The 27,063-nt window shown below is 43.5% G+C and overlaps 1 protein-coding gene across 2 annotated transcripts; it reads right to left on the bottom strand.

Annotated features, from left to right (window-relative positions):
* Positions 1 to 302: 302 nt before the first annotated feature.
* Positions 303 to 18,140, bottom strand: WNT5A (Wnt family member 5A). 2 transcript variants are annotated; one of them, XM_038411084.2, is made up of 5 exons: positions 16,967 to 18,140; positions 11,282 to 11,415; positions 9,999 to 10,264; positions 4,729 to 5,021; positions 303 to 3,150 (listed from the first exon to the last, which is right to left on the bottom strand). In XM_038411084.2, exons 1-5 carry the CDS (start codon positions 16,970 to 16,972, stop codon positions 2,692 to 2,694), a joined length of 1,158 nt encoding a protein of 385 aa, XP_038267012.1. In that variant the 5' UTR covers positions 16,973 to 18,140; the 3' UTR covers positions 303 to 2,691. The 2 variants fall into 2 exon arrangements, with proteins under 2 accessions (XP_038267012.1, XP_038267013.1); XM_038411085.2 differs by lacking the exon at positions 16,967 to 18,140 and adding an exon at positions 11,749 to 11,888.
* Positions 18,141 to 27,063: the final 8,923 nt, after the last annotated feature.

The following is a 27,063-nucleotide window of genomic DNA, read 5'->3' as shown; positions in this document are numbered from 1 at the left end:
AACAAACCGCTAAAACTCTGAAAGCTACATGCATAATTGTTCAATAATTCAATTCCTTTGGCCACTTGTCAGCTGGGCTCCTAACCATCTATAGAATATTTTGTGGTGCACAGTCATAAGGTTTTTTTCCCCAAAAAAGTTATTACATCGGTAAGCTTTCTTAATATAGAAATAAAATTTCAAGCTGTACTGTGTCTGTTTGGCATAGGGTCGCTTCCTTGTCTTACCACGTAGTAAATTTTTAAAAAGTCAATCTTTTCATTTAACAAATCCTCCTCTGAAAGATAATTAAAAGTGCTTCCCAACATACAACCAAAGTTTTATTTTTATAGTCTATCTTCCATTATGGCGTAAAGCCTTTCAAAAAAAATTTTTAAACCAGTGAAATATACAAATCACGCAAGACAGAAATATGTACATTAAATGTACAGAACAAACAGAGGAAATGACATAGAAGATTTACATAATATCTGAATGACAAGTAAAATATTTTACATTAAATAGTATTTTAAAAGCTAGGATCGTTAGACTCAGCTCTGCTCACAGACACGAGTCACTAAAAAAGGAACAAGATGTGATTCAGCAAATAAAAAATGACTATGGTTTTTGTATAATAAAAACCAAAAGTGACATATTCAATGAAGTAGTGCCTTTTTAAATTTTAAGATACTTTGTTTGCAAACATCTGGAAGAGAGGGGTAAATATGTTCTTAATAAATTAAGAGCAATAAAGCATCATTTAAAAAGCTGATAAATGATCAAGATGAACTTAATGCAACAACTTATAGGCTTGTGAGAAGTTAAGGCTTTTAGTATGACTAAGCTAAAGTGGAGGATTTTACTTGTTTGGTATTGAATGCCAATTTGTTTAATTTATGAGATGGGAATGATTTGGTGTGAGGTTTCTGAACCAATGACAAATGCTAACTGCGTTTTTGTAAATACACTGTATTGGGCGAAATGCAAGAAGTTGCTGCAGTAGGTACTGATTTCCATCTCAAAAAAATTAAAAAACCTTAAAACAAACCAAAAGGCCAAATACAGTTTGTGCTAGGGAATTTTAAGGTTTCTGTTTCAATGATAATCAATAATGCCCTTGCAGGAAAGTGGAAGAGAGAAGCAGTCTCCAAACCAGTGTGAATTGAAGTGTGTGGTATCTTGTCTACTTGTAGCCCAAGAAGCCCCCTTAGGTTGAGAAAAGGCTTACTTCTTTGTGATTAAAATATTCTTAAAATCTCTGTATTATGACACCAAAAATGCTCAAATCAATATAAAAAAACCCTAAAAAAGTGATTTGTAAAAGGAAATGGGGGGAATAATATGCTCCTAACTGATGAACTGCCTCTGTAACTTTAGCAGATTTTTATTAAAAAAAAAAATCACTGGCTGTATTGAAATATATATATGTACAAAAAGCTCTGAAATATCAGACACCAGCAGACCACAGTTTTCCCGTATATATAGTAACTGCTCAAGTATAGTCTGAACAGTTTTACTGTATACCTGCAATATATTATCTAAAGCATGTGTATTGAAGACATCAGATGATAAAGTTGGCATTGCTGCAATATTTCATTGAACTAAAATAGCAACTTAACATCAAGACATGAAACTATTGTCTCCTCAAGTCAAAGCTTTCCCAAAATCCACAATAAACCAACCATCTTGAGAATGATTGATGGTTAATGATTAATTTCCTTGGATAAGAGGGGTTATTTACTAAGCTGTATTTTGAAAGATGGCCAGCTATCACATCATTTTTTTAAAAAAAGGCATTTCAAATTAGGGGAATTCTGTTTCCTAAAGGGCTTTCCAGAGAGTGGGACAGTGAAACAGCTGCAGTGGTGCAATTTCTATTGGGTCAGACCAGAGCACACTGGTGAGATTCAGAGGTCACTTGCTCCTGATATTCTTCATCAGTAAGGCATTGCTTGCTAGGATGGAATACTCACACTTCATACACAATTAGATGAAGAGCTGATAGGTCAGAGCCTGCTTTGATGTACACCTTTAGTGTCAATCAAAGCAGATTTTTTCTTGGTCTTGCTAGTTACTGGACCCAAGACTTCAGGTCCTGAATAGCACAGCTGAACCCTTTAGAAGTCTTATGCACTCGTACCCTTTAATTATCTCGCATTTAAATTGGCACCTTGCAGTCATGTGATTGACATCATAGTAACTTTGTGCTGAGACCTCCTGTGGATATACCAACCCTCCTTTTATGGACCCCTGGATGTACTGATCAGCTTTGTATGTATCTATCAGAAACCTTTCGGTCACTGAAACTAAAATCATGTACAGGTTTGTGAGTTATTGTGTTCATGAGGATCATTCTCAGATCCCAAGCACCTAAGAATTCTTTGCCTGCTGCACATGTACTATGTCTCATGGAACTAAGTTAGGATATGTTGGATTTCCCTTCAAACTACACTATTTTTAAAGTCTTTTTTGGGGGGGTAAAATAAATATTTTCTCAGGTTCTCCCCCATTATTGCCAAAAATATAAACCACACAACAGCCCTAGGATGGGTGCAGAAAGGGTTCCAGTCACTTCTTTTTGTAACTTTTATAAAAAAAAAAAAAAAAGAAAAAAAGAAAAAACTCATTGGACTCTATAAATAAAGTGGAGATTGTCCTGGGAGTAGCACCCCTGCTGGCAGGTGGGAGAAGCTCCTTCCATCTCATCACCCCCTATTTGCACACAAACTGGTCCACGATCTCTGTGCACTTCTTGCATTTCACATAGCAGCACCAGTGGAACTTGCAGTGGCAGCGCTCTGTCTGCACTGTCTTGAACTGGTCATAGCCCCGGCCACAGCACATGAGTTCGCACCCATCCATGCCCTCTGAGGTCTTATTGCAAAGGCGGCCCTGGGTGCCCAGGGAACCGGTGCTCTCATTGCGCACGCAATAGTCGGGGCTAGGGTCAATGTAGACCAGGTCATGGATGGTGGGCGTGTTGAAGCGGCTGTTCACTTGCACCAGCTTGCCCCGGCTGTTGAGTTTCATGGCAGCAGCGCTATCATATTTCTCCTTCAGGGCATCACCCACTTTGCGGAAATCAGCCAGCTGCAGCCAACAGGTCTTCAGGCTGCAGGAGCCAGACACCCCATGGCACTTACAGGCCACATCAGCCAAGTTATATACTGTCTAAGGAAGAGAAAAAAGAGGAGGAGGGAAAACAAAAGTGTCAATGTAGTTGTTACACAGCTTGTGTGCTCCCACCAATCCCCATCACCCCTACACACATGGGAAGAGAGCCCCTAAAGCTCCCCTGCTTTCCCTCCCCCACCCACACCAAAGGGAGAGAGCTCTCAACCTCTCTCTCACACACCACGTACACACCCTAAATTCCTCAGTGGAATCATTCATGTTGCATTCAATTTTAGGAATTTGCCCTATTGCTGGGGAAAGAATTTTGTTGTTTCATTGAGAAATTTCAAATAGCCCTTTATTTTATTTTTACTCTCTCAACTGATCTCAGTTCGAGGTTTGTACTAGAGAAAAAGCATTAAGATTTCTTCTATTACAGGCTGTGCAGCAGCTGATTGTCTGCTCTTGGCTCAGCAGTACCCTCCCATCCAAAACACTGCTGTGTAAGAGAGACTGCATCCAGAAGAAACCCCCAAACACCTTTGGGTGGGGGACTGACCTACGCAGCAATATCCATTTTATAAAGCTTTGGCAGCAAGATCTCAATCATTTACCCTGTATAAATAGAAATAAGAGTCAGTGTTGACACTGCCCCAAAATCCTGGGATCTGACACATTAGGTGGATACTGTATGCAACTTTCACCCAACATTTAAAAAGAGTTTTGATGATGCCAAATGGCACTGCAAGGAGAAGGCTGGAAAGGGGGGAAAAACTGCTGGACTATCTGTAGACAACTGTGAAAGTTATTTTTCTTCTTTCTAGTAGTAAACTGACCTTTCCGTTGCTTTCAGATGCCCTCCTCTCACACTTAACTAATATTAATTTTCAATTATCTTTCATCCGTCCTCACCTTCAAACACAAGAGTAAAGTCTCCAGCAGACTATTTCTGGCACCACAAGCTCTAGGAAAATAACGACTTTGGCTCTTTGAGTTGACAATATTGTAAAAAAAAGTTTACACCTATTCATTTAAGGCATTTTCAAGATAAAAAAGCCATAAAAAACATGTTTCACCACAGAAGAGGATGTTTTCTAATAATAAGCTTTTCACATCCTCAAAAGGGCTGGGGGAAATTATGTTAACCCTGCAAGAATATTCTGCTCTGGGGAGTTTGGTGCTTCTCTTTTCCCTCCAAAGCAAACTGGACTGGTTGGAAATATAAACCAATAAAACTGTATTCTGCAGAAAACTCGCAGTGAACTGTAGGGTTTTAAACACCAGAACATGGAGGAAGACAAGATATGCTGCTGTCCCACTGATCCTATGGGATAGGGAATGGAAAAGCCAATGGCAGTAGTGTTGTCACACACCCTCTCCCCCTCCCCATACTTAAACCCAACATCACACACTTTCCCCCTGCATTTGAAGAAGACTAAGTATTAAAGGTTTTGATTTCTGAGCTCACCAGCAGATTTCACTGGGGACTAATAAGAAAGGCAAAGAAAATATTTCCCTGAAAAACCAACATGTGCATGAGCTAAGGACCTTCAGAGCAAGTTATCCATGCCACAGTTCTTTATCTCTCTCTTATTAATTAGACTGCTTTGGGGAAGGAGCCACTCAGCCACTTACTCGTCTTCCAGCCTCATTGTTATGCAGGTTCATCAAAATCCTAGCACTCTCGTAAGAGCCTTTCTGATAAATTCTCTCACGCTCCCGAGCATCCACAAACTCCTTGGCAAAGCGGTAGCCGTATTCGATGTTATCCCCACAGCCACCCCACAGCCAGTCCCGGGGTAAATCTTTGGGCCTGGCCGCCCTGCTGCAGCCGCAGGAGGAGAGCTCCCCCTCTCGGCAGGCGCGGCTCATTGCATTAACCACCCCAGCAGCGCTGACTGCGTAAGTAAAGGCAGTCTCCCTACTGCCTGCAAGGAAAGAGAAAACAAATGTTAAAGGCAAGTCTGCACAGGTTCTATAATATTCAGTACAGGGCACAGGGAAATGCTATATAGAAATGCTATATATGAAATTCATGGGATTTTGAACTGTGCTTTAGCCTAAGAGGTCTCCATGGAAACATTTTTATTCCTCCCCTCCCCCCAAAAGCAAACAAATCAATGACAAAGGTGGAGGTTCAGTGATGTATAGAAGGTGCTGGATTCTCCTCTCACACTGGGTTTTCACCAGGGAACACTGTAAAGCAATAATGGCACAACTGAGAGGAGACTCGCCATAGGAGTATGTTTAGCAATGGGTTACAACAATAATTGTGTCCAGGGGTTAGAGAGCCTGGCTGCTTCCCATCTTCTCTTTTTAAAGATGTTAAAATACAACTTTTAGAGTCTGCTCCTTAAATTACTACTTCTTGAACGTGATTTATCTACTGTACTCATTTATTCCAATTTATTTAAAGTTACAGCATTTCACAAAGCCTGCTGGTGTCAAAGAAAGCGCACAACAGAATTATACTTGTTAATATTCTGCCCTGCACATAAACTAGCCAGCAAATTTGAAGAGGGATATTTAAAAATAAAAATATAATACCCCACTGCCCTCTAGTATCTAATAACCCAACTAATAGGAAGATTTCATACAGCAAAAGAAGCCACTGCCAATCATTTTTATAAGTTGCAGGGAAGAGTGAGCCTGGGACAGGATCATGTTAAATGTTTTAGCCAAGGACTGATGATTCCCTTACATTCAAGTTTTTCCCACTTTCATTTTAAGATAAATAAGTTTCTTTCAAGGTGATGACAGAAAAAGCTCTTTGTTCATATGTGCTTGTCACAGGATATCCTCGCTGGAAGATAAATTCATTAACAGCTTCCTCAACAAGACAGCGCCCAGATCCATTTTTACCTATAACCCAGCTACATCCATCTCCTTTCTCAGGAATGGCAAGAGCTCTATTTTACAACAAATGTCTTCCATGAAAACAAGGCTAACATTAGAGAGTCTTCTGGAAGTTCGCATTTCTTCTTATCAGGAAGTAGGACCAAAACTGCTACTTTTCATCATAATGGGCTCAAGCCTGAAGTCCTTCTCCAGGAAAGGCTACCAAAATGACTGCTGGACCAGTCTAAAACATAATTTGAAATTGAAAATCAAAGAGAGTTAGCTATTGGTTTAACCGTTAGGTTTTACTTCTATTCTTTAGTCCAAAAATAGAGTTGGCCTAGGTAAACCTCGATTTTACCAATTTTGTGGGAGGAACATCTTTGTAAAAATCAGGGTTTTGTCAGATATGATTTTTGGATAACAGTTCTTTGAGGCAGGGACTGTTTGTACAGGGCCTACCATCATAGGCTCACTTCTGATTTAGGCCTGTTGGCACCACTGTATATTATGAACAGTACTCACAGTTAATCTGTATTTAACATAGATGTAACACTATGTTCAGAGCAGCTCTGTTAATGTAACAACTGCTGCCTTTTTGAATAAATTTATGTTCCGATTCTTTTCATTTAAAGAGGTCATATACTGAGGAAGACCATTTCTAAAATAGTAGAATTAGAACCACGATTAGAACGAACCTAGTATTTCCCTCAGTACTAGGTCCATTCCAGCAGATACTCACTCATTAGACTACTTGCAAGAGTTATGGGTTACTCCCGAGTATAAAGGTTCACAAGAGTAGTCTAAGAGGTCATAATAACGTCGGTGTTATAGGTTTTTGATTTTGCATTTACTATAAATTAATTTAAGGAACTGCTTGAAAAGATTTTAAAGCTAAATTCGGGATTGTACTGTAATGCATGTTTTGGATTTATTCTGCAGTCCTTATTCAATGGGATGTTTGCCTAGGTAAGGAATGCAGAATTTTCTCCTTTGTCCATGATCTTTTTTTGAAAAAAGGTATGGTTAGTTCACGTTTACACGTATTAATTATCTTGTGTACGGCATAAAGTTTAAAAAAACCCCGAGTTTTAAATCTAAGGTCTTGGTGCATTTTTAAGGAATCCTTAAGGAAGAAAGGATGTGATGGAAGGGTGTGAAAAGAGAAACAAGAGAGAGAGAAAACTGTCCCTAAAACAGCAAGCTGAATATATTCGACTACATTTTTTAGTTAAAACAAAATTTGGCTAATCCACACATCTCAGGGCAGGCAGTTTTAGCTAGCGCAACCCCTATTAACCCGACATATCACCCTACGTCTCATTGACTTTGGAAACATTTCCACATGGATAAATTGCTCTGGAATAGTTTTTCCAGAGTATTTTGGCACAAACATGTTTTCCTCCAGTATCCAACATGTCTGTCTTTTTCCACTTTTCTTCAACATCCATCTCTATTGTGACCATTGCAAGAAAACACACCATCTAAACATGTTTGAGTTCCTCCATGTCCTTCAGATGTAACATAAAAATAGGACATTGTGTTTCTTTAGAGAAGTGCCACAGAAAAATAAATTTAAACAGTAATATGTACTTGGAACAATTATCTAAATCTGGGCATAAGATACAGGACAAAGAGAATATTTTGTATTTCAAGAGCATTCAAAACTATCAGGAGACATGATTAGATTGGACCTCTCTCCCATGCAGTTGTTGAGAAGATTCATTTAGTTTGTTTTATGTTAATTTTCCTTTCCTATGTTTAAAATACAGTCCAAATATGCCTTAGTTCCAGGCCTACTGAGAAACTAAAGGACAGCACAATATATTGCATATAGCGGATTTTAATAGTCTAATTAAGAGATGATCAACTGAGAGGAAGCTATGGTAACAGAATAAAAGCCCTGTACATTTACTATGTTCAGTAAACTATATATTCAGTTTCTATACTCAATGCTTGGTTTATTGGTATAGCTTTAGATAACTTTGCCTGATAAATCTTGGAAGAAAATATATAAATGGACATAATGTAATAAATATCACAGCTAAACTATCAAGTCAATGCTTTTCTAAAAATATTCCTCAATGAAAAATTACTTATGTTTTAGTCATTAACATAAATGACAAAATCCTACAAAACTATGCAGACTCAGGATCCAGTTATGATCATCTCAGACTGGGGAGACTAAGGAGCAACTCTACTGACAATCAAATTATTATACCAGTGGAACACTGGTTTAAGTATAATCAGACTCAGGCTTTTCTCCCCTATTCAAGAGGAACAGCAGCTAGTCATGTACTTCACATCAAAATGTAAAATAATACAATTATAAAGCAACAATACTTTTCTTGTTCTTAATACACTTTTTAGGATCTCTAAGTGTTGGATATGCCCACTTGTATCTGCAGTTACTACAAGTGACTTAATTGCATGATAAATTGCTACATAGATATTAATTTAGTCATATAGTAGTGAAGAAGGCAAAGTTTCTCAGCTTGCAATAAACCCCTGGGATCAGATGTGTGACACTCTTGAAGGTGTGAACCTTTCATACTGGAAACACTGTCAACACAGATATGGGCCCAATCCTGCCACCTTAATTCACACCACTGAATCAGCTGAACGTAATTGAGTAATAACGGTTGAAGTTTGGGGCCAGAAATTTAAAGATTTCTTCACTGCTTTTAGTTGTAACCTCAAGAAGATTAAAGCTGAAAAGTCTCAAGGTTGTTACATTTGTTTTTCATGTTTAGCTTGCTTTTTGGATCTTGCTCAGCTTCAACAATGAGAAGCGACTTTAGATTTTAGGTTCTCAACGCTCAGGTTGCAAAAAAAAAAAAAAAAAAATGGGACCAGGGAATGTCTATTTGTTTAAAAAAAAAACAAAAAACAAAAAAAAAAAACAGTGTTCCTCGGATATTTTTAAACCAATATTTTAAAACTATTCATTTCAGGTTTTATAAAAGCTTTATTTTTACAAAAAGTTAAGTTTAAGGCCAAATGTAATTGACAGTATTAATGTAATTTAAAACCATTCCTTTTTGAAACAGGATAGGAAAGCACTGGAATAAAGGATTTAATTTAGATCTCAAATTAAAAAGCTACTGTGCACAAGCTATGAGCTACAGCAATGTTGAGATTAAATGCCAGTACAAATGCTGTATAAACCACAGAAGATGATAGAAAGTAGATTCCTCTGGCTATGGATTCAGTAGATAGAGAAACAGACTGGAAAATTCAGAGGAAAATTCCATCTTTGGGCCCAATCCTGTGCCATTGAAGTCAATGAGAATTTTGCAATAAACTTCAATGGGAACAGGATTGGGCCCCTAAATTATAAGAATTATTTGTACTATGTGGGTTGCGTGGACCAATTGAATTTTGAAGACGGGTTTAACAGGAAAGAGGATGGAACCCCAGCACACTGGGATAGGCAGATTCCTTTGCAACATCCTTTCCTAACAGCTATGTTATTATATGCAACATAAATTACAAGTACACTCACACACTTTGTCCTGATAAAACTGATTTTGTATGGATTATAGAGCTGCTTCATTTCTGTTATAAAGCCAACTTTCTTTAAACCACAGAAGGATTTTGCCACACCTGGCAGTAAATGAGAAGGAACTGTTTATAAACACTATGGAGATTTTCAGTTAACTGCTACATAAAATTAATTTATTACACAACATGAGCAATTTTGGAACCCAGATATTTTTGCCACACACTACTACTTTTTAAAGTTTTAAGTTTAAGTTTTAAACATACCATTATTTTATTTCAGATTGTTTCCTTAAAGTTAATGAGTATTTTAGTGCCACTTTTTCTTTCCTACTGCATTCTTGTATTCAGATGCTTTTTTGCCTTCACTTTTTTGAGGGGCAGGAACAAGCGGAAAATCAACTCTGACCAAAAATAGTGGGGGGGGGGGTTGTCAGCTATAATGACACTAAATTAGGTACCTTACACAGATTAAGAACTTGGCAAGATTGTCTAATACAGAACATTAAGTAAACATCACACACATTCTTGGGCAACAGTTTGATCAAAAAGTTTTTGCTTCCTACCTATCTGCATGACTCTGCCAAAAACAGAGTTGTTATCCACAGTGCTGCAATTCCATCTTCTGTGTCTGAACTGATACTGGCATTCCTTAATGCCTGTCTTTGCCCCCTCTCCAATATACTGCATGTGGTCCTGATACAAGTGGCAGAGTTTCTTCTGTCCTTGAGAAAGTCCTGCTAGCTGACTACATAGTGGCTGTGCTCCTATTATATATACCTCTGACATCTGAACAGGGTTCATAGGATTCATATGATTCATACCTAAAGACCTGCATAAAGAAAGAATTAGATTAACATTGGGAGGACAAATACAATATTAGTGTATAAATCGACCAACTCCTGCTCTTGAGAGCAAGAGGAAAATTTTTGAAAAACAATTAAGATCATCAAACTCTTGTTTAAAGGCTGCACATGTATGGAATGATGGCAGCATGTTTTAATGGCTGTCTTTGCCAACACTTCAATGTACCTGAATGCCAGGATTCAAATTTCACCCCATCCCTACAAATTTCTGAGGGCATGGTAAAGCTATAAGAAGTCCCAAGCAACTGCCTGGTCACAGAAGTACATAAAACAACAAAACAATTCCCAGCATACCACAGGATTTTCAACCTCCACTTGCAGTCTTACACAATTATGAGAAAATAAGGAAACCCTTAAGTACTAACAGTTAGATACTGTTACAGACAACTACTAGTTCCTTCTAACTGATAGAAAAGATACAGAGGCACGTACAGACACTAAACAAAATCAATCATGTTTTCTCAGTTCTTAAGAGGTCCATATGTGCTTTCACATGATTAAAACAAGGCTGCTAGTCAGAAAGTGTTTAGCTGAGAGAGCAAAGGTTTTGCTTTACAAAAAAAAATCCTCAAATAATAGAAACATTTTTTAAAAAAATCTAGATATTAACTAGAGTTCCCCCCCCCCCCAGCTACAAGAAATATAAACTCAGCTCATAGGTCTCTTTAGAAAGTTGTTTAAATAATAATTTTTAAAAAAGTGTGTTGAATTTTTTGTACATGGAATTCAGAGCATTTCCTTCCATTTGTTACTTCAGACCCTGCAGAATGAGATTTTAAGTGACCCATTTAGAAATTTAATTTTGCTACTTTAATGGTGGTAAACATAAATTCCCTTTGGATTTACAGTTACAAAAATTGAGTATTACTTAAAATCTCCTATTCATACAGCACTTTCCCCAGAAAGAGATAAACTATATTATAAACCAAACAAAAATTAAATATATTCTTTTAAATAAAGTCAGTACATTATAAGATGCTTACCACCAAGAGCTGGCTTCTATTACAACCTGGGCGAAAGAGGAGAAAATGGCCAGAACCACTATGAGGTACTTGGAAGCCATTGCACTGCCAACTGTCCCCAAAGCACCTCCTTGGACTAATATTCCAATGGATTTCTGGAGGAGAAATAAAAGGAACAGATTGTTTATTGTTTCTCAGATCATTTTCAAGCATACAAGTTTAAAGAAGGGCAGTATCCTGGGTCCCTTTTAAGTTGACTCTTGACTGACTGCCCTTCTCTCAAGTGAGTTTTTGGTGGCAAAACGCAGGCAGTTTCTAGTCCAAATTAGTCCACCCACGCAACCTGACAAGGAAATTTTATTCACTGCGATTCTGCTTGTAGGGCTGCCCAGACTATAGACATGTCTCAGTGCCGTTCAATCAAAGCTCAGTGCCAAACCCAGTCTCAGTCACACACTTTAACAGCAGCAAAAAAAAAAAAAACTTACTCTACTTTCATTCTTCTAGGAGCAGTCTACAGAGCGCCCGGACAGGGGAGAAGCAACAAGTGGAGCAGACACATCAAGGGCAAAGTGAAGATGATGCATCAAGTTGCGGGGGTGTTTTGGGAATGGGGAGGGCAGGGAGATTCAGCTGCTGCATTAACTCCAAACTAACAATGGATGTTCCCCGGCCCCCAACCCCCACACACAAATGACACCTTTATGGGCCATTTTGAGAGCTGTTTCCAGATGAGAACCATCGAGGCAGTTCTCGTCCGAGAAAGTAGGTGCAAAGCTCATTCCATTGTCAGGCGATGCCTCTCTGACCCGGAGCGGGAATTCCGATTCTCCTCATTTGGGAGACAGACATTGGGGCCCTCCGAGAAGCCCCATTCCCCAATCTGATTGCGGCCGGCGGTGGGGCAGGGAGCTAAAAAAGCCACCAAGGCAGCACGGCATAAGATGCCGGCGTGGGGGGCTCTCCCGCTCGATTTCACCAACCGGGGGGAACAGGATCGCGTTGCACCGTCACGGCAGGTAGGGCGCCTGGGAGCCGGGTAGGGTTTGCTGCTTCTGCCAGGAGGCGAAGCGCCCGTGGGTCGGTATCGTGTCCCCGGCTGCCCCGCGCACCCCAGCCCCAGCCCCGCTTCGCCAGCGCGCCGGGACGGCCGGGGGGGGGGGTGACCACACGGCGCTTTGGCTGGGGAGGTGGCAGCGCCGTGACGGGAGTCGATTCAAAACAGCCCCCTGCGGGAAGAGTCGGCAGATCCGTCCCCGCGGCAGAGGGAGCGCGGAGCTGGGACGCGGCTTCGCCCGGCAGCAGCCCGGGGACGGGACCGGACCCGGAGCGCGCTCAGAGCGAGTGACCAGGCGCCCCGCCAGCCCAGCTCCGGCCGGGCTTTCAGGAAAGGAGCCGGCGATCCGCTCCGGGGAGGGGCAGCTAAGGCGGCCCTGGGGAGCCCCCGTCCGTCAGCGCCGACACTGGGGGCCCGAGCGCCCGGGGGAGTCGGGCGCTGAGCTCCGCGGCCAGTGGGGCCTGGGGAGGCTTCGATTCAGGGACGCGTGGGTGAGCTCGGGGCGAGGCTGGGACTGCCCGGCGCGGAGCACCTGCAGGGCCAGGGGGCTGGCGGTGGCCCGCAGCCCGGGAAGGAGCCTTCCCGTCTCCTGGGGCGCCGACCGAGGCCCTTCTCCCCGGGGTGTGGCGCGCCAGAGGCTCCCGCGGGGCGCGGGATACTGCGCGCATTTGGAGACCGAACGCGGAGAGGCCACGCTCTGGCGGAGCCCGTCCTGGTCCCGGCCCAGGCGAGGAGAAGAAAGCGGGCCGCTTCCCGGAGTTGCGCGCACGCCGGTTTCCGATTGGAATCGCCGGCAGAGGCCCTGCTCCGGATGGGTACTATTAGCCCGGGGTCTAATTGCTATTAAACACTCCCAGCTGCCTAATAGGGGGTTTAAGGTTTTCAGAAGGAGTTGCAGTGGGAACGAAGGGGCGAGCCTCATGCCCACAGATTAAGGGAATTTCTTTGTTCCAGGAAAACCTTCAGCCATTCCCAACAGTGTGGAGGGAGGAGAATCCGGCTTGCCAGGCACAGTTACGCGCAGAGCTCGCTAGGGACCGGAATCCCCGGGATTGCCGCCTGCTCAGCACGACGGGGAACAGCAAGGACTCCCCTGATGGCTTTAAACACTTTGCGTCGAAGGGCTTCAATTGGATTTGTCCAGTTTTTCCTACCTCGCCTGAATGGGCTGAAATAATCCTGAGTTACAAAAGGGCATTGCTCTGAAATCCATAAATCCAGCCCTGTGTTTTTGTTTTGTGTTTAAATAAACTCCCCTTCCCCGAGCACAGCCAAGTCTCTGCCTTTACAAGATTTCAGGGGAGAGCGGCCAATGCGCGCAGCAGCAAAGCCAATGGTAAACGGAAACGTGTGAGTTATTACATCCCAACGTCTCTGCCGCGCATAAACTATCGATGCCAATTAATAAGTTAAACACTTCCAGTAAATAGGTTACTCGATCGGGCTTTAGTTCACAACGCAGGACTTATAAGGAGAGTAATTTAATTTTTTTTAAAGGCAGTTCAACACTTGGGGGCTCCCTCTTCATTCTCAAAAACGTTAGTAGCGAATTAAAAGGTGCTCTTAATTCTTCCTGATTTTTTTTTTCGGGGAAGAGGGGGGCGTTTGGAGAGAGAGAGAAAGAAAAACTGTCACAGCAACACATGAAATGGATGATAACATGAAAGCTGCCCGGCCACACACAGGAGTCCAGGGGCACAGAAAGCTGGGATTCGTATACAGCCACCTGCCCATGCCTGCGTGTGATGAGCTTTGTTACACCCACACTCTCTCTGTCGCTTGGGAGGCAGGGCTGTAGCACTAGGGACGTTAGGTCCGCTTGCTATCTATCTCTTACTAGATGGTAAATGGTTCCTCCTCCTCCACCCACTTCGCGTTTCACACCAGGCAAGTCACCCAACGCGCTGAATACTGTACTAAGGTTTTAAAAATATGACAAAGTTTAGAACTCAGACTGGCCTCTCCTAGGTTACAATAATTAAATCTGGGGAAATTAATGGCGTGTATAAAAGAGACAGTTTGCGGAGGGCACCGTAACTATTCAAGTCAAATGTACTTTTTAGCAGCAGTTTAGGAAATCATAAAAAGATTTATGCCCCATAACCTAACTTCACAAGATTGGCAGTGGACCCAGACACCCGAAATAGGGGTTTGGACGAATTTGGATATTTCGGTGCCCAGAAAAGGATACAAACTGAAACCTAATTAACTGATCGGCTCCTACTGACAGCAGCTAATTAGACATTGCTCCAACTCAGTTAGTAGTCACTTGTCCTCACAAGCATCTGTAGCGCAGATGTGAAACGAGCGGGTGTGTCTGTCATTTCGGGGTAGAAATGAACTTTGTAGGGACAACGCGGGCGGTTATAAGAGCAGCAGTCCACCCAGGCACCCGAAGTTGATTTCGGTTCCTAGGCGCCCTGCCAGTGACACCCTCCCGAGCGCTTCTGCAGGAGGGAGATTAAGCGTCACCACTGCAAATCACTGAGAAGTCAACTGGTTCATGGAGCCAAGAGCGCAGGCTCTCTATAGCCAGCAAAAGCAGCCAGTCCTGCGGCGTATAACGGGCCAGCCTCGCCTGGGGGAGTGCGCACCTACAGGAGAACCACTGGGAGGAGAGGCAGGCCTTAGACGAGAGCTCAGAAAGGAGTCACAATCAAAATCCCGCCGAGCCAGAAAAATCCCAATGAGTAAACATCTGGGGCAAGGTCAAGAAGGGAGTAGCCGCTCCCCCGTCCCGTAACAGCTCTCACTCCGATGCGTCTCACGGAGGATGGCGCTGGTGCAAGCAGCGCTGTCCCCCAAGTGTGTTTCTAAGGCTAGCTTTCAGGAATAAAAGAGAGGGAAGGTGTAAAGGGAAGGTTAGAGGGCTGGAAACATTTTCTTCTGGCTCAAAAACCCTCTGGCCTGTACTCCGACTGCGCGGTTTACAGGGGGGTTATTACACTTTGCTGGTCGGACACTAGATCATTCACACGCAGCCCGGCACGTTGTCGGAAGAGCGGAGCCTGGCCGGTTTCGTTAGGTGGAGTGGAACGAAGTTGGCCTCGCCTGGTGCGGGCGGCACCCGCTCGGGGCGTCATACAGCCCTTCTCCCGACAGGGGGCAGCCTCAGCCGCCAGAACCCCCGCCAGGACTGACGCCTGGTTCGGCGAGGAGCTCCATCGCTAACTCCGGGTTTGGGTTTTTTTGTTTTGTTTTAACCCTTTATTGGGACTCCCGTCTGAGAAGTAAGCCCGAGAAAGGGAGACGAGACACCTGCGATCGGTGAAGATACGGTCAGTCTCCGCTGCTGCAGCCACTTCAATATCACGGAGCTCACAAGTTGCCATCAACAAACTCCTGGAAGTACCAACTATCGGCCCCAAAGTTTTACCCACCCGTTTAACTTTGTGAGGCGCTTCTGGAGCGGGAGGGAGAGAAGGGGGTAATGCACCAAAGGCTGCTCTTCGGTCAGCTGAAAATGGACTCGGACAGATTCAGCACAGCCCTGGAATCGCCTGTGATCCTGTTTTTACACAGGGTGTCTGGAAAATCTGTTCAGGCATCTGGTTTTATGGTAGCTTTTATGTGAGCACTGCCTTTGGTAAGTAGGCATCCAGAGAGCCATTCGGCGCTGGTGGGTTGTAAAATGCAGAAAGGATTGCTGTACGCTGATTTGCTCTGTGGTTTCAAAGCAAACGATTGACAAAAGCGATGTCACCCCTTTTCCCTCCAGTGGTTTTCAATAAAAAAGGGGTACGTGTATTGCAAGTTTGTAGGGTTCAAGTTTATAGAAAAAGCCACTTACTCTGACTCAGACACCAATGTATATAGTTAATTCATGGAGAAAAAGGGAGAGGGTTTTTTCTTAGTTTTTTTTTTTTTAAAGTAGACTCCAATACTTTACACTGACAGAGTTGAATGAACTTAGAAAAGAGTCGTTTCTCAGAGAAACTGAACTTTCCGTGACCCTCCGAGTGTAACTAATTTAGCATGCAATTGACAATTAAAAACAAACAAACTAACTAACAGACTTTCCAACATGGAGTCCTTGGAGCATCAAAGAAGCACCGAAAAACCTCGTTTCTCCTTTGTCGACCCCAGCAGCAGAATCCTTTACAGATGCCAAGTGACAATCTCCAAAATTTAGAATAAAATTAAAAGGGGGAAGGGGGAAAAAATAAGCCAGGTTCTAAACTGGCCTGGAGCCAGAGTTCCTTAAAGGTACAGGCCTCCATTACTGCCTGCTCTCGCTCCTCCATGGCTATTCTCCCCAGAAATGAAGTCCAGAAAGATGTCTTTAAAACTTCGGCTACCAGAGGTTGCAAGAAAGACGCAACCGCGTTGGAGAGCTGAATTAAAACAAATCTCTTAAACGCTCTTCACTTGCTTTAAGAGAAACCGGTTCACGATAGGCAAGGGGCAATTTGGCCGTAAGAAGTGGGGTATTTCAGACCCACAGATCTCCAGCAGGACTAGATGAGTGAAAAAGCTTAGAGTTTGGGAAGGCGAGGGGGAGACAGAGGGTCGCCAAGGCTGTCCATGGGGGGGGGGGAACCCCACACCTCTCACTACCGAAATACATGTACATTCTCCACCACCCCCGGACTCACACAAGCGAGCTCAGCGTCTCAACAAGTAGCCCCTCATCCCAGCCTAGGACTCACCTCCATTGCAGGGGGATTCACCGAGCGAGGGCAGCCAAGTAATCCAAGAGGGGACCGGGGGAGAAAGGGCGAGGAGGCGGCGAGAGTAAATCCGGGGTCGCAGGAGCTATGCGGTATCCTCCAAAGCAGCGGGCAGCGGCGGCGGCTGCCGCCAGGGGCCAGGAAGGGAGCGAGCCCGGAGAGGGGGAGCGCTGGGGCCCGGCGAGCTGACAGCAGGCAGACGCAGACCTCGGTCCGGCGCGGGCGCTCCCAGTGCGGAGCGGGGCACCAGGGCAGGCTCCTTCCCAAGGTCCATCAGCACGGGCAGCAATCGGGGGCTTTCCAGCGAAACACGCGCGCGCGCGGCGGCCCCGTGGGCGTGATCGTGCGGAAACACTTGGGAAACAAATACAATCTTCACGGGCTACTGCCGCGAAAGCGCCCTGGGCTACGATCCTTTCCACCAGCCCAGCCCAGGTGCCGCCGCCCGCCGCCGCCGCGGGGCTCGCCGCTCCCTCCCTAGCAGCCCTCCGAGGAGCTGGCTGGCTCTCGGCCGGCGCGGCCCCCGCCGAAGCTCCGTGCGGGAGAGGGGCGTGAATGGACGCGCAGGAATCCCCCCCCCCGCTCCCCTAGAGGCTGGGCGCCGCGCAGCTGGGTGTCCGGGGCTGCAGAGCCATCCGCGGGCTGCGTCCCTCCATTTTAAACCGAGGGGGAAGCCAGACTTGACTCTTCGGCGCAACTGGGGAGGGGGTGCGCGTCTTGGGGGGGGGGGCGGCTTTTCCTGCAGCCCAGACGGGGACTCGGGCAAGAGGAGCGGGGGGGGGGGGAGGAGGAGGACGGGGGTCGGGGGAGAAGAGAGATCCCGGGCTCAGGGGCTGTAACTCTCCCAATCCATTGCAGGGCAAAGCCCCTCAGCGCCGGGCACAAGTTACACCCAGGCGGGGCCCGGAGCGGCCGCGGCGTTTCCTTCCTGCGCCTCTCGGCTGGGTCCCCGGCGCGCGCGCGCTCCCCCCCCCCTCCCCTAGGTCTCTATCGCTCGCGCCTCTCCTCGTCGCCCAGCCTCCGACCAGTGCACGGAAAAAGTTATGCGGCCGCAAAACTTCAGGAGCTGCGCATGCGCCTTGCGCCGGCCTATGGCAAACCAGAGTGGGTTTTAAAGCTGTACCACAGACAGGAGCCCGGCGCAAACCTCTGCAATACAGAGATGCTCCCCCCACCCCCCAAACTGTTCTCAGTCGGTTGCATCCTTCCTAGGAAGGAGACGCATTCCGCTAGATTATGCGCTGCCGGCTGTAGCCAGAGCCTCATTCATCAATGCAGGCCAGCGACGCGGAACCTCCGATTAGACCGGCTTCCCCTAGGCTCGCTCTGAGAGGACCCGCTCTGGGATTAAAACCTGCCTACATGCTCACCCCAGAAAAGGAAACCCACCATCAACGAGACGTGATGACATGTGATATTCCAGGCGCAAATACACGCACCCTACCTTGTGTAGTGTAACTTTATATCGAATCCACCGTGTGCCCATTATCTCCATACACAAATACATTCGCTCTGCAGCATACGAGAAAGCTTTGCGCGGGTGTACCAATACCTACGATTCGTGTTTGCGGATGAATTTCTCGTCTGACAAGGGATTTCGTGCGTGCCCAAAGTTGTAGATGTGCTTCCACGGACGCTTGACAAATGCTGGGCTACTAAGCAGACTTGATCATTTGATTTTCCCTCTTCTCCAGTGTTTATTTCCGCTGTAAATTTGGCAGGTTGTTGTCAAAACTGTTTAAGTTAAATAATGCAGGACCTAATGAAAGCCAAAGTCGAGGACGGTTTCCTGAAACCTTTGTACTTCACAATGGTTTCTCCACACCAGTCCTCAGCCAAAGATTTTATTGCGTTTCTTGCAACTCACATGCACCCAAGTGCAGGAAGTAGCAGCATTCCCTGAACCATTTCATAATTCCCTATTATTTCCCTTGTATTCCTCTATAATTGCAGGTCCACTGGGGAGGGGATGTGTGTGTCACATTATCAAAGCAGCTCTGGGAAAGCCAAACAGTGCTGAGAAAGCAGCCCCAGTATCAATAAATGCATTCACTCTTTCAAAGTCATTCCAGTGCAAATAAAATCCCTTCGGGAGTGCAACAGGGGAAACACAACACATCTCAGCTCCACTACTGCAGTACACACTTTTTCAGGGCCAGGCAGTCTCTCTCTCTCACACACGTAAGTACAACTTTCCTTTGCTCTTTGACAACAGAATTTTCTTAGCACAGTTGGACAGCCTAAACAATGCAAACCACGCTCATTAAGACAAGAATGTAGTGACTCTTCTGGGGGCAACTGTTTGTGCCAGGTCACAGTGTAAAATCGCTTCTTCTTTTTTTATTCCTTTCCTTCTCAGTTATTAACCATTTCTGTAAACAACCCTTCAGTTTGTCCAATCATTTCAAAACCTTTATGGCTCGTGTTGAGTTGTTTCTGCTGACAGCAGACATTCTATAGGATCAAAGTCGTTTGTAAAGCCCGTTTACTTCATACTTACGTTGGAAGATAGTGGCAAGGGAGAAGGGAAGGTTTGTTTTGTAAACTTGCTGAATCTCCCTGTTCAACTTTTAGAACCCCAAAACGAGATTGCAAGTACTAGAGGCTGCAATGAAAAATTCAGGATGCTGTCAAACAGGTAACCACGGATGCATGAGTAATGTACATAAGAACTGTACCAAAGCTCGTTCTGAGAGATGAAAGTTAATAGAGAGGCCTTATTTGCACATGCCACTGATTGAATGATCAAACGGACACTGTGTAAAACAGGACTGTAAAAAAGCACAGATCCTTAATTCCGATAGATTTAGGTTTAAGGGACAATAAAGTACTTCAGATTACTGCTAACCACCTTGAATCTTATCTAAGCACCTGAAGCAGAGAGCGGTCTGTTATCAACACAATTTATTGTTCTTGTTAGCTGTTTCTGTTATTTAGCAAACCTCTCCTTGGTTTTAGGTAGATCTTCAAAACCTTCAGTGGATGGTGTAATCAGTTATTTGCAAGGATAGACCGTGATAATCAATATCTAACAGAAAAGTGAGGCGTCCAAAGAATGTATCTATTCTCATCAGGCACAACAGAACAGCCACTCCTCGCTTTTATCAATAGCAAAGGACTAAACCTCACCAAATGAAGTAAAAGAGCCGAGTCCCCAAGTGGGGATATGCGATTCAGAACGATCGCCCAAGTCTGCACAGTATACAATGTGCGGGCCCTCCGCTTCCGGAGCAATGAAATAGCAGCTTCTTTAAAACATCAAACTGTTGTTGAGGCGTTTTGATCTCTCTTTTAAACACAAACACACACACCGCTACAGGCATAGTACCCGTGTACTCTATTAATACGTTGGTTTTATACTATTGAATGAAAACACTTCATATATATTCTCTTGTAAATAAATCACTCTTCCCAACTTGAGATTTGGCTCTTTCACCAGACACTGCTATAGAATTTATATATTACATGGATCACCTTCAACTTCCAATTCCAGGCGGGGGAGGAAATAAGGGGGTTTGTTCGTTCCTTTTAGGAAGACCAACCTTAACTTTTATGCCTAGTAAATAATATTTTATTGCCTTTGGTTTACTGTGGCATTTCTATTATCCCCCTCCAGGAGTCTGCAAACTGCTTGGGTTAAAGGTCATTTGTCAAATCACTAGAATTAGTGAAGAATCGCAGAAAACTGTAAAAGGGGGAGGGAACGCGCAGTCAACAAGCAGGATCACCCGAAATAAACTAATAAAGAGCCCCAAGCTCTCCCGTTTGTACTGCAGAGGGATGTTTATCATCGTCTAATTGAATAATGTTATCGGACAGAGGAAAACGCCTAGCGCAGGACGATCAATAGAGAAAGGCAAGCAGGCGGACGTATTAGCAGCAGTTTGGCAATAATCAAAGCAAACACTGAATCGGTTTCGTTGCTGGAATTCTTGGGGGGGAGGCCAAAGTCAGATTTCTGAACAGGGAATTTATAAATCTCAGGCAAGTTTTCAAGTCATGGGGCATAGGAGTGGAAATAAGAGGCAGCAAGCCAAACATCCTGCAAGTCTTTAAGAATTTTAATTTCTTCTCGCTATTTAAAACAGCTGGGTGAGGCAAAGGGGCGGGAGAGAACAGTATCAACAACATTATAGCCTCTCATGCTTCCCCAGCTTTTATTTTCCAGTTTTAGTGGCAACAGAGATCTCAAGTTACTAGAGCCTTCATTCCGGTATGTCTTCCTGCTAATGATTAAAGTGTTTTCATCAGAAACAATGCTAATTATAATTTATATTAAGAGGAAAAACTATGACTAAATATCCCAAATAGGCAAGTCGGGACACAGCAGTTATTGACTGCTTTTTTCAGTGCTTTCGTTCTTTTTAGTGCTGCTATAGAGCCTGTAATATGATGAAATATTTTTAACATGGAATACACATTATTTCTTATCTTATAGGTACACTTACATAGTTAACTGCACAGTGTAATTCATGTTAGCAGAATACTGGATACATTTGTGTGTTCATTTCAACATGAAACTCCATATGATTTATATTCTGACACCTTGGCCAGTGGCCAAACGCCAAAAGCAAGATCCATTCAGAGGTTGATAGAGATATTTCTCCTCCATCTACAAACTGTTTGGGGGAACGGCAATTCTTTTCTAGAAGAGAAGGCAAGATTTTCTAAATTGCTCACTCTTGAATATATTAATGCATATTGAATGTTATTGTAACTTGTGTGTATGTGTAATCACACAGGCCTAATCCTGCAAATACTTGCATATGTGCTTAACTTTTATTGTCCTGCATAGTTCCAGAAGCATATGTGTTTGCAGGATCAGGGCCATAACTGGTAGTGGGAATGGCCATGTGATAAAAAAGCATTTATCATGTTACTTTGATCGCTTCACCTGTACTCTCACAGAGGAGGCAGTGTGGCCTACAAGATAGATCACTGAACTGCAATTCAGGAGAGGCCTGGGTTCTAGTCCCAGCTTTGCCACTGACCTTAGACAAGTCAATTTCCCACTCTCTGCCTCAGTTTCCCTATCTGCAAAATGGGGATAATGATACTGACCTCCTTTGAAAAGCATTTTGAGATCTACTGATGAAAGGTGTGATAAAATAGCTTCACCTGCACTCTGCTCACTAATTCATCTGCCCCAGGGACTATTTCTAACATTTCAAACTCCTAAGCACTTTCAAATAGCTCCAATTAAAAAAAGCAAGCAAACAAACAAAACCTCTCCAGGAATATTTCCTTCCCATACCCCTAAATGTGGAATTTCTCTCCTCTACCAATCATCCATCTCTACCCCACCCCCTAATAAAACTGTAAACTTGCCCTGAGGTAGAGAGGTTAGAATGTGTTGCCAACTCTCATGATTTTATCTCAAGTTTTGCAATAATTGGAGTTGGTCCTAAAGTCCCAGCTGCTGATCAAGAAATTGCATGAGAAGTTCAGCTTTCATTTTTTTAAAAGTAACTTTCTAGTCCTCACAATTACAGAGTGAACTTTGAAAAGGAAAAGTGAATGCGTCCTAAAACTTCAGAAACTAGAAGGCAAAGGAAGAGAATCCAACAGATAAGACAATGTGATATATTTTAAAGTCAATCTCCTGATTTTTAAGCCAATCTCATGATTTTTTTTTTTGACAGGAATGGGGCTTGATTCATGATTTTTTTTAACAACTAGGGTTGGAAATATTGGATACAGAAGGGGAAATATTGAGTCCTGGTTTAGAGACACATTTATATCTTATTTATATCTATTATTGTAATAAGGTCATGCAACTACTTAGTTTTGGTCTGTGCACATATTAATGGACATGTTAAATGTATAACAATTTTAAAAAAGTGTGTGTGTGTGTTGAATTAACTCACTTCTTGTATTGGGTCCCTCTGAGCTGTATAGACAGAATGCACAGGACCTGATCATCAGGGGTGGAGATGAACAGCTTAACTGCAATGAGTGCCGATCAGTGAAAAGGTGTGCACAAGTGGCTTAAAACTCAATTTTTATTCCACAGGGGAAGGAACACAAGCCAGAATAGGGAAGGGACAAGTTAAAGAATATTTAGATAAATTAGATGTATTCCAGTCAGCAGGGCCTGATGAAATTCATCCTAGGATACTTAAGGAACTAGCAAAAAGAAAATGAGGACTTGTGGCACCTTAGAGACTAACAAATTTATTTGAGCATAAGCTTTCGTGGACTACAGCTCACTTCATCGGATGCAATCTCAGAACCATTAGCAATTATCTTCCTGAACTCATGGAGGATGAGTGAGGTCACAGACAACTGGAAAAGGACAAACATAGTATCTATCTTTAAAAAGAGGAAACAAAGACAACCTGGGGAATTATATTCAGACCACACAGCCTAACTTCAAAACCGGGAAAGATACTGGAAAGATACATTATTAAACAATCAATTGGTAAGCACTTGGAGGATAATAGGGTTATCAGGAATAACCAACATGGGTATTTGCCAAGAACAAATCATGCTAAACCAACCTAATTTCCTTCTTTGACAGGGTTACTGGCCTAGTGGATGGGGGGAAGCAGTAGATGTGAGATATCTTGATTTTAGTAATGCTTTTGATACAATCCCACATGACATTCTCATAAGCAAACTAGTGAAATGTGGTCTAGATGGAATTACTATGATGGGAGGAGGGTGTGCATAACTGGCTGAAAGACCACACCCAAAGAGTAATTATCAATAGTTTGCTGTCAAACTGGGCCCCACAGGGGTCAGTCTTGGGTCCAGTACTATTTAATATTTTATCAATGATTTGGATAATGGAGCAGAGAGTATTCTTATAAAATATGCAGATGACACCAAGCTACGAGGGGTCGCAAGCAGTTGGGGGACCAGATTAAAATTCAAAACAACCTTGACAAATAGGAGAATTGGTCTGAATTCAACAAGATGAAATTCAGTGACCACAAATACAAAGCAAAGTACTGTACTTACAAAGGAAAAAATCAAATGCATAAATACAAAATGGAGAATAACTGGCTAAGTGGTAGTACTGCTGAAAAGGATCTGAGGGTTATAGTGGATCACAAATTGAATATGAGCCAACAATGTGATGCAGTTGTGAAAAAGCCTACTATAACTCTGGGGTGGTATTAACAGGTCTATCAGAGATAAGAACTAGGAGATAACTGTCCCACTCTACTCTGCACTGGTGTGGCTTCAACTGGAGTATTGTGTCCAATTCTGGGTACCACACTGTAGGAAAGATGTGGACAAATTGGGGAGAGGCCAGAAGAGCAACAAAAATGATAAAGGTTTAGAAACACTGACCTATGAGAGAGACTAAAAAACTGGTCATGTTTAGTCTTGAGAAAAGGAAAACTGAGAGGGGACTCTGATAAGTGTCTTCCATTATGCTAAGAACTGTTATAAAGAGGATGGTGATCAATTGTTCTTTCTTTCTACTGAAGCTAGGGCAAGAAGGAATGGGCTTAATTTGCAGCAAGTGAGATTTAGGTTAAATATTAGGAAAAACTTTTTTACTATAAGAATAGTTAAGCTCTGGAACAGGTTTCCAAGCGAGGTTGTGGAACCCCCATCATTGGAGGTTTTTAAAAATAGATTAGACAAATACCATTCAAGGATGGATAGGAATACTTGGGCCTGCCTCAGTGCAGAGGGCTAGACTAGATGATATCTTGAATTCCCTTCCAACAGTCCATTTCTCTGACTCTGTTGCAGCTGTCTGCAGGACTGCTCTCCCTGTGCTTCATCAGAGCAGCCTGAAGGTTTCTCTAACTTGTGCTAGGGTACACAAAATGCAGCTGAGGATTGGAAGGGTGTGATACTGTCTCACCCATGCCTCTTTACTCCATCGGTGCTTTCTTTTCACAATTATAGCATCAGAAAGGAGAGGGGCAGAGTGGGAGCCACTGTGCTACTTGTATACCATCGGAGGATCAACCTTTCACAGGGGGGATCTCACTGTCAGTGCTTTATAAACTGGCTGCCCCAACTCAGAGATTCTGACCCATAGTTTAGAAGTGCGATATTAGATTGCAAGCTCTTTGGAGCAGGAACTATCGTTTTGTTCTGTGTTTGTATCCACCTAGGACAATGGGGTCCTGGTTATTGGCTAGGGCTCCTATGCAATACAATAATACAAATAATAATAGTATGAAAAATATTTTTCCTTCCAGGGCTGCTCTGCTATAAGATCTGCTTCACAGTGCTGTTTAGACACAATGAGAGGTTACCGCTAATCTATGAAAAATATTTATCATATGGTATTTCACATCATGCTATCTGATTGGCTGGCCAAAGGGTGCAGCAGAAGCCCATTGGCTTCCACACACCTGAGAGGAAGGCATTTAAGCCCTTTCCTCCTAACTGTGCATTATTGCACACCCTGAACAGCACTGTATGAGTTATTGCTGGATAATTACTGCAAAACAGGGCATTGACACAAACTATATCAAACTATTAAAGGAAGCAAATTCTGACTGCACTACAGTTATAACTTTATTTGATACCCCCTTCTCATCCCAGTTAAGAACAGTGTAAAGGAGACACCATTTCACCAAAACTCTTCACAGCCTGCCTTGAAATGGGAATGAGGCAGACGAATTGGAAGGGTAGACTCAACATCAACAGAGAGCAGTTAAACCATCTCAGATTTGCGGACAATATTGTGTTGATAACTGAAAATACTATCAAACTATATAAAATGCTGTGAGAATTCAACACAAAAAGCAGCCAAGTTGGACTGAAATTAACTGCTCCAAAATTAAATTTCTGGGGTCTGATACCTTACCAAACGTCCAAATAACAATCAAGGGAGAATAAATAGAAGAAGTTGAGCAATATGTCTATTTGGGCCAAGAAATTAACCTGCACCACAATCAGGAAGGTGAACTCTCACGAAGAAAGAAAGCCTGTTGGTGCACATTCAATTCTATCAAGGATGTCCTCCAAGGAAAAATCAACAAGGCAACATGCACCAGCCTCTTCAACTCAACAGTACTGCCAACAATGTTGTATGGTAGCGAAACATGGTGACTGACAAAGACAGAGGGGCAGCAACTGTCTGTCACGGAGAGGATGATGGAAAGAAGAATTCTGGGAATTTCAATCTGTGACTGAGTCCCCAGTGAAATGATCAGACAGCAGAGTGGAGTGCAGGACGTCGTTGTTGAGAGCAGGTATAGTTAAACGCGATGGGCTGGGCATATAGCAAGCTTCACTGACTATCAATGGACAACAGCTGTCGCTGAGTGGTACCCATGGGAACTGAAATGATGACTCGGCCAACCTCCAAAGAGATGGGAAGATTTTATAGTGAAAAGACAAGGCCACATATGGAGAAGGAAGACCAGGATATGAGAAGAATGGAAGATGTGTTGTGGATCCGCGCAATCTATATGAGGGCTGAAGGACCGATCGATCAAGGTTTCCAAGATACTGGAGGAGTTTAGTTAACAAAGTTGCAGTCTAGTTAAAGCACATGCCTTGCATCTTGTGTGTCTTCCTGCACGTCTGGGACAATTCCAGGTCACCTGTGAGCACCATTGTCAGATTGAAAATTTCTCTTGATACCCCAACAGCCCTCACCCAGTTTGTTACCAAGCCCCATCTGGGAGTAAGACAACTGTCTAGCCAGCCACCTGGTGTATACTAGATATCAAAGTCCAGTTCCTGTGTGCATGAGAGAAGAAAACCACCACACTGGGTTCTGATGGGTTGCTATTGTAATCTCAGATCCACTGAGGTTAGGCCTCCATTCTCCACTATACTCCAAAGCAATCCATCTCATTCGTGAAGTAGCTTCTTTCTGTAGCAGCAACAGGCACTCACCTCTACCCAATGTGCTCCTTCAGACTACTGTTGTAACCATCCAAGCACAGAACACTGGTATCTATCATTATTACAATCTTTCTTCCAGCTGAGCATTCTTCGGTAGCAACCCTTAGTTCAAAACCTAGTAGCCACAGTGTATCACTGTCAGCAAAATAGCCCAGCAAAGTAACAGCTACAATCACAGATACTCACCTGTCTAATAATAATTGCTCTGTTGTAGTCAATTATAAATAATTAATTAAATTTCTTAG

This window comes from Dermochelys coriacea, chromosome 7 (genome assembly GCF_009764565.3).
Source record: "Dermochelys coriacea isolate rDerCor1 chromosome 7, rDerCor1.pri.v4, whole genome shotgun sequence".
Taxonomy (NCBI): Eukaryota; Metazoa; Chordata; order Testudines; family Dermochelyidae; genus Dermochelys; species Dermochelys coriacea.
Note: the sequence above shows the minus strand (reverse complement) of the source record. Positions and strands in the feature narration are given on the sequence as shown.